The sequence below is a fragment of the Phyllostomus discolor genome, chromosome 6 (assembly GCF_004126475.2).
Source record: "Phyllostomus discolor isolate MPI-MPIP mPhyDis1 chromosome 6, mPhyDis1.pri.v3, whole genome shotgun sequence".
NCBI lineage: Eukaryota > Metazoa > Chordata > Mammalia > Chiroptera > Phyllostomidae > Phyllostomus > Phyllostomus discolor.
Window position 1 is genome coordinate 40,369,368 of NC_040908.2, and position 8,161 is coordinate 40,377,528.

The window sequence follows — 8,161 nt, forward strand, 5'->3', positions numbered from 1 at the left end:
TCTTTTCATTGCTTTTAGAGAGAGAGAATGGAAGAAAGAGAAACATCAATTGGTTGCATCCCATGTACGCCCTGATCTAACCCGCAACTTAGGTATGTGCCCTGACTGGGAATCGAACCCACAACTTTTGGTGTACAGGACAACCAAATCACACCAGTGAGGGCAGACTTTTGTTCTTTTTAAAAGCTGAATAACGTTCCTTTGTATGTAAACACCACATTCAGTTTATCTGTTCACTATCGGTGGACACTTGGATCGTTTCCAACATTTGGCTGATGTGAACAACACTGGTATGGACGCGTGTGTGCAAATATCTGGTCAGGCCTCTGCTTTCACTTCTTTTGCGTAAACACCCAGAAGTGGAATAGCTGGATGGGGTGTAGTTCTGTGTTTCGTTTTTTGAGGAACTGTCGTGCTGCTTTTCCACAGCGGCCGCACCATTTCACGCTCTTACCGGCAGAGCACAAGGGGCCCGATTTATCCGCATTCTTCCCAATACTTGTCATTTTCTGTTTGTTTTTTTTTAATGATAGCCTTCTTAATGGATGTAAAGTGGTATCTCATTGTGGATTTTATTTGTTTCTTAATTATTAGTGATGTTGAGCATCTTTTTATATGGTTTTGGCCATTTGTATATCTTTGGAGAAATGTCTATTCAAGTTCTTTGCCCATTTTTGAATTGAGTTTTTGTTGTTGTTGTTATTGTTGTTGAATTGTAGGGGTTCTTGATACTCTGGATATCAATCTGTTATTATATACGTGATTTGCAAATATTTTCTCAGCATTGAGTATGATATTAGCTGTATAGATATTTCTACATGCAGCCTTTATTATGTTGGGGCCATTTCCTTCTATTCCTAGTTTTTGAATGCTTTTCTTTATCATGAAATGATGTTAAATTTTGCCAAATGCCTTTCCTGAGTCAGTTGAGATGATAATGTATTTTTCCCCCGTATTCTGTTGATGTGGTGTATTACATTGATTTTTATATATTAAACCATCCTCGTGTTCCGGGAATAAACCCCACTTGGTCACCATCATATTATCCTTTTAATACGCCACTAAGTCCAGTGTGCTAGTGCTTTGTTGTGGGGTTTTACTCCAATATTAATAAAGGATATTGGCCTTTACTTTTCTTTGTATGTGTTGCCTTTGGCTTTGTTATTGGGGCAACACCGGCCTCATAGAATAAGTATTCCATTTTCTGCAATGTTTTGGAACTGTTTGAGAAAGACTGGTATTAGCTCTTTAAATGTTTGATAAAATTCCCCAGTGAGACCCTCTGGTCCAGGACTTCTTTGTTGTTGTTGTTGGGAGGTTTCTTGACTATTTATTACGTCTTTTTATTGTAGCTTGACTCAGATTTTCTATTTCTTCATGATTCAATCTTGCTTAGTTTTGTGTTTCTAGGAATTTTTTTTCACTCATCTAGGTTATCCAGTTGGTTAGCATACAGTCATTCATGGTACTCGCAGAATATTTGCTGTTTCTGTAGCACTGGTAGAAATGTCCTATCACAAGTAATTTTTCAGTCCAAACATTCTGTGGGCAGAGGACAGGGTCAGACTCCGGAGACCAGCTACGAGCAAACCACCATGGCATCACAGAATGACAGTCCAGTGCATGGAAAATGTGATTTAGAGACCCAAGTTGGATAACCCTCCACTGTATTATATTGCATTATATTAACTACACATATAAATTTAAGATGTTGCTTCCCAAGCCACATTCAGTGAAGAAAGCCCTTAGGGAATGTCTTATCCAGCCCTTACTTGTTGCTACAGCCATGTCCTTGCTAAAGGTCTCTGGTCTCAGAGTGCGTGTGATGAACAATCTTGAAGACAGAGCCAACTGCAGCCGCCCTCCAGTCCAGCATGACACTGCACCACACACGCTCAAGCTTAGGTGTGAGGGTGGGGCCCTTTTTCCTTTTTTGTTTAAGGATAATATCCACATAGTACAGGGCATGAAGTGCAGTAATCTCAGGCACACAGTTTCATGGGTTTTTACATGTTTCTAAACCTGTGTAACTACTAGTAGGTAGATATAAAATACCCCCATCTTCTAGAAAAATCCAACACAAGAAGATTTGGACTATTTTTTTAAAATTTTAAATTTATCAATGAGGGAGCGAGAGAGCAACATTGCATCATTGTCCCACTTATTTATACACTCATTGGTTATTCATTGGTTGATTCCTGTATGTGCCCTGACCAAGGATCTAACCCACAACCTGGGCATATTGGGACAATGCTCTAACCATCCAAGTTACCCAGCCAGGGCTCCAAGATTTGGACTCATGAAGTCTCAGTCTGACAGCAGCGTATGAGGTATGAGTCTTCACCTGGCAGCCTTGGCTGGAGGAAGTGTCATCCAGGAACTCTACTGACACCAGGAATGGCTCAGAGGTTCATGTTCTGCAAAATCAGCCTTGGCTGAGCCCTCCAGCAGACTCCCCTTGTGTCTACTCCCACACACATTTACTCAACATTCATGGAGTTTTCAGGCCCTGACTTGGTGGAGTGTCCAAAGATAAAGCAGCCACAGTCCCTGCCTTGCTGGGAGGCAGCCAGTGCCTCTACAGCCTGGAGCCACCCCCAGCTCACCTTGGACTGTTAGAGATGGGATTGGTGGTAGCTGCCTTCCTCCTCTGTGCCTGCCTTTTCTTCTCAGAAGGTCCTAGCTCTGCCCTCCCCATCCTTGTCCCCCTCCTTGTCCTGGGCATCACTCACTCACCTGAAGTTAGGATGGGTCAGGGGTCACCTGTACTCTGACATCTTGTTCTGCCCCTGCTTTCTCAGTCACGCCCTCCAGAGCTGCCAGTGTTCTGGTGTGTCCAGGAAGTAGGCCCACTGATGGCGGATAGAAGGATATGGGCTATTAGGCCTGAGGAGAGCACCACTGGGGCCAGAGAGATGGATTTTATAAGGAGGAAGTGGACTGATTGCTTATGGTCTGTGAAAAAAAATTCATTAAGCAGGTTCAGGTTAAGAAAGGAAGGGAACTGTTTTGAGAGTAGGAAGATAATCTTTGTCCAGAGAGTGGCCAAGATGATGCCAAGTGACCTCCACCCCCACCCTCTCAGAGGAGAAATAGGCAGACCTCAGGCCAGAGGAGAGTTTCATGGATTGCCCGATCCAGGTGATGGGTGGGGTTGGCTGGCGCTGGTCCCCCTAATGCCATGGTTCCATGATTCTGTGATGTCATTGAAGAGAGAAGAATGGGGAGCTGGGCTCAGCTCCAGATGCTCCAGTTGCCCCCTCCTTCGGATTCTGATAGTTTTTGGGATGAGGGGAGGTGAGCCGAGTGACCACACGTGTCTCAGCTCAGAATCCCCTCTGGCCACCTCAGTCCCCCACCGCATTTATGGAGAAAAAGTAGCCAGTGTGAGTCAGTTCCACTGAAACGAGCAGAACATCTTTTACAAAGGTGGTCAAATGAACAACCATGAAAACAGGCTTTTACTCTTCTGTTTCTAGAAAACTTAAAGAACAAGAGACCGACATTCAAACTGAGCTGGAAAAGAACATTTGGACAAACGGCGATTGTGAGAGTGGATGAGTCGGCTTCTTAAGCCTATGAGCTTTGAAACCACAGCAATTACTTTCATCATCATCCTACTAATTTGCTTCATTTGCATCCTCCTTTTACTGATGCTGTTTTTATATAGATGGTATAAGTCCATGCTGATAGATTGGGATCAGATTTCAAGTCACACTAGCAAATGTATCTAGAAATAATATAAAACAATTAAAATAGAACAAATGATAATGCTGTACCAATGTACTTTTTCCATCCAGGGCTTTAGAATTGCCAGTTTCCTCTTTAAAAGTGAATTTTTGTGCATTAATTTTCAGTTTCCAAAGCAAGGAAGATGAGGAGATAGAAAGAGGTACTTATGAAGATGGTTTAACTGCTAATGTGAAGACACACAACTCAGGAGACCAAGAAAAGTAAGTCTACCACAGAATGTTGCAGAAAGCCATTTGTGTGTGTGTGTGTGTGTGTGTGTGTGTGTGTGAGATAATGGTGGCTAATGTGCATAACTTTAAAAATCCCTGCTGACTGATTTTTTTTAGGACTCTCGTAAAGCAAATCATACGGCCCGGCATTCTTGTCCAGAGACAGAGTAAAGAAATGGTGGCCACCCTCCTAGAAAACAAAGAGGGCATAGAGGGCATTGAGGGCAACGAGGGCAACGAGGGCAACGAGGGCAATGAGGGCAACGAGGGCAACGAGAGCAACGAGGGCAACGAGGGCAACGAGGGCAACGAGGGCAACGAGGCCAAAGCGGAGAACGAAGTAAAAGAGAACCATGATGATAAGAATGCTAAAGAAAATGGGCAAGAGGTGATCAGCTTTTTGGCACTCAAGGGGCAGTAGCATTTATTTGATTGACAAGGAGGCAAACTACTTGGCTAGGTGCATTAAGGAGTGGTCTAGGCTGTATTTAGGTTTGTACCTGGAAGGAGAGCAAAGTCCACACTCATTCACACCATTCTTCTTAGCTTTATAGGCTCATGGCATTAAACCACTTATATATGCCAAGCTTAGACACTCATTCTTCATTCCTAACTTTGTGTTTTTCCTAATAATTCTCTTCATTTTGCTGCTTTTCTCAGATTCATAGAATCTTAGTGCTGCAGGAGGACTTGGAGATCATGTAGGGGTCCAAGAAATGAGAAAAAGACATAAATTGTTCAAGGTCATCCATCTTCCACCGTGGCTGAGCTCGGGACCGGCCCTGTGTCCCTTCTCAAGTTCTAGGCTCCTTCTACCATAGCACACAAACTTTGCCAGGGCCTTCTGAAGTGCCACATTTGGGGCTTCCTAATAAGAACAACTCATGTGCCCTCCCCACACGAGGCCCATGCCCAGCTGGACACAGGATGGTGGTGTAGGCAGCTCTTGGGTTTGGCTGCTATGTACAGAGAGTAATGCATTACCAGAGCTGTCTATGTCAGGGTGTGCTTTCATAACCACAGAAACAGGAAAATGATGGATTGTCACTGTTTTTCTATACCACTTAGTGATACTTTTCTGTTTCTCACTAACAATGCACATATAGCCTATGTCTTTAAAAGCAGGGTTTGTTTTCATAAATTGATCATTTACATTCTTTGTCCCATTCTCTTGCAGGATGATTCAGAAAAACCACACATACCTGTCAGTGGAGCCCCTTCAGTTACTGATCACAACAAAAGACCTTTAAAAGGAGTGACATTTTCTAGGGAGGTAATTGTTGTGGACCTTGGGAAGCAATACCCTACACCTCAAAGCTATATTCAAGAACATAAAGAGAGAAAATGAAGCTGAGAAAAGGCTGAGAGTGAAAGAGATATAACCTTAGACTAACAAGGAGATGACAGGGGCGCAAAATTGTGTTGAAATAGCAAAAGAATAGGGAATTAAGCAAATGCAAATAGTATTTTGCCTTTGTGCAGAAATAAGTGGGCTATATGCAAAATTCTGTAAAATAAAATACCGACAGCTTGACTACTATTTTTTAAAACTCAAATCTGAGTTCACAAAATTGATTGTATTAAGTGTCCTTAAAATTCAGTCTATTCACTGTTGAACATGTGAATAAAGTTATTTGTGTTTGTGCAGATGTCTGTTAGGTATGTGATATTCAAGGGAACGTGGGAAACAGCACATGTCCTTGATGCTCTGATCACAGGCATTCATGGCCAAGTAACATTACTACTGTTACCATGGAAACCCCCAGGGGCAAGGACTAGGGTCGCCTGCCACACAATCCCCATTGAACTCAGCCCTTAACATTTTCTCATACAGACTTTTTTTTTAAAGTTGATTTTAGATAGAGTAAGAGAGAGAGAGACAGAAACATTTTGTGGTTCCACTTATTTATGCATTCATTGATTGCTTCTTGCATGTGCCCTGACCAGGGATCAAACCTGCAGCCACGACATATCAGGACAATACTCTAACCACTGAACTACAGGCCAGGGCCCTGATAGCTGCTTTGTAAGAGTGGTACGAAGAGACTACCATTACCAAAAAAACATCCTATTATGTTAGGCAAGTCCCGAGATGATATTATTCTTGATTTCAGTGGTTTGAAATGTGCCAGGTTCCAAATGTATTTGGAATCTGGCAGTACAGACTGGTACTACACTGTGGCCATCTGCAGTAAACGTTTGTGAAACATGTCAGGCTGTGAGAGAGGGAAAGAGTAGAAAACATAGCATGCGATTCAAGGGCCTAGCACACTGTCATGCGTGTGGCGTAGGTTCAGTAAGTGTTTGCTGAGTGATGGAAAGAATAAGTGATAAAATTATTTTCAACGTGTAACTGATGCTAAATGGGGAGTATTGACATCTTGATGGGGAGAAGTCCCTGTGGCCTGGGATCATCCCATTGTGAGGATTTTGAAATAATTTCAAACTTACAGAGGAGCTGCAATAGTGTAAGACTCCTTCAAGATACTCTTCACCTAGAGCCTCTGGTTGTCAACAATTAGCCTCACTTGCTTTATCTGTGTTTTCTTCTGAACTAATTGAGTCAATTGCAGACATCATATTTACCCATAAAGATTTCAGCATGCATCTCCAAAGTGCAAGAATATTCTCCTTTGCAACCAAAATTCAGTGCTCAGAAAACTTAACACTGGCACGATATTATCTAATACATATGCAGTCTGAGGTGCAATCTAAATTTCCCCAATTATGGCATTTTAAACTGTTTGTTTTGGACCCAGGAGCTAATTTAGGATCATGCACTGCATTTATTTGCCATGTCTCTTTGGGCTTCTTTTGACATTCACGAAATGTTTATCTTTGAAGAGTCTAGGCTGAATCCATTTTGCAGAATCTCCCTAAGTTTAGACTTTTCTGATGGTTTCTTCATGATTAGATTCAGATTAAACATTTTTGGCAAGAATACCACACAGGGTACATTGTACCTATGTCAGTTTGTTCCAGTTTTGGTTAAGGTGGTCCATTGGCAGATTTCTTTCTTATAAAGATGTTTCCCTTTCATAATTATTAAGTGAACTAACTGGGTGGGTATGTGTGTGATACACCTTCACACTGCATGAATACCCTCTTGCCCAGAAATCTTTTTCTCACTGGATTAGGGCTTCATTCCCATTTTTATTGTGGTAAAAATAACAAATTTCACCAGCTCATCCATTAAGAGTACAGGTCAGTGGGACTGAACACACTCCTGATGCTGTGTCCCTGTCACCGCTGTCCAGAGTACCATTCACCGTGAAACCGAAACTCTCTGCCCATACACAGTAGCTCCGCATGCCCCCTGCCCACGCAGCCCCTGGCAAACACCATTCCTTTATGTCTCTGTGATTTAGGCTATTCTAAATTCTTCATGGAAATGAAATCATGCAGTATTTCTTTTTGTTTTTGTCTTATTTCACTTAACACAGTGTTTATATGCTAAGTTCACATTAATAGCATAATGTAAGCCTCAAGTTCCATCCATATTGTAGCATATGTCAGAAGTTACTTCCTTTTAAAGGATGGCCAATATTCCATTATATGTAAGTGACACATTTTGCTTATTCATTCTCCTATCAGTGGACACTTGGGTGGCTTCCACGCACTGAATAATGCTGCTATAATCATGGGTGTACGAATTTCTCTTTGAGACCTTGACTCAGTTTTATTAAGACTAATATTTTCATAATAATATTTAAACATTTTTAAAGAGCCTTACCCAAGGAAATTTTAGAGAGAGGGGAAGAGGGAGAGCAAGTGAGAGAGGGTGAGAGACATCACTTGGTTTCCTCCCTTATGTGCCCTGGCCAGGGCTGCAACCTAGGTATGTGTCCTGACCAGGAATCAAACCTGTGATGTTTTGGTGTATGACTTTCCAATCAACTGAGCCACTCAGCCGGGCCATAATAATTATATTAATACTGAAGGTTTTCTTTGTGAAATTACTTTTTGGAGCAAATTCTTTTAGGTCAATTTAATTCTTGGTCAATTATTACATAGAATGCCCTTTTCATTTACATTTTAATATAATTGTTTCCATTGGGGTAGTTCTTTTTGTATAAATACTGGGAAAAATGTTTTGTCTACATAAAATTTTAGTGATTGTAGCCTTTGTCTTTGTAAATTTCCTGGTCTTGTTTTTTCCCACAGTTTTCAATTCTCCATATCTAAATCTTACTATGCAA

General features: G+C 41.6%; 1 protein-coding gene across 1 annotated transcript; it reads left to right on the top strand.

The window, feature by feature from the left end:
* Positions 1-3,353: 3,353 nt before the first annotated feature.
* Positions 3,354-5,637, top strand: C6H2orf74 (chromosome 6 C2orf74 homolog). Its single transcript, XM_028514495.2, has 5 exons — positions 3,354-3,673; positions 3,858-3,953; positions 4,080-4,164; positions 4,273-4,350; positions 5,140-5,637. Exons 1-5 carry the CDS (start codon positions 3,558-3,560, stop codon positions 5,308-5,310), a joined length of 546 nt encoding a protein of 181 aa, XP_028370296.1. The 5' UTR covers positions 3,354-3,557; the 3' UTR covers positions 5,311-5,637.
* Positions 5,638-8,161: the final 2,524 nt, after the last annotated feature.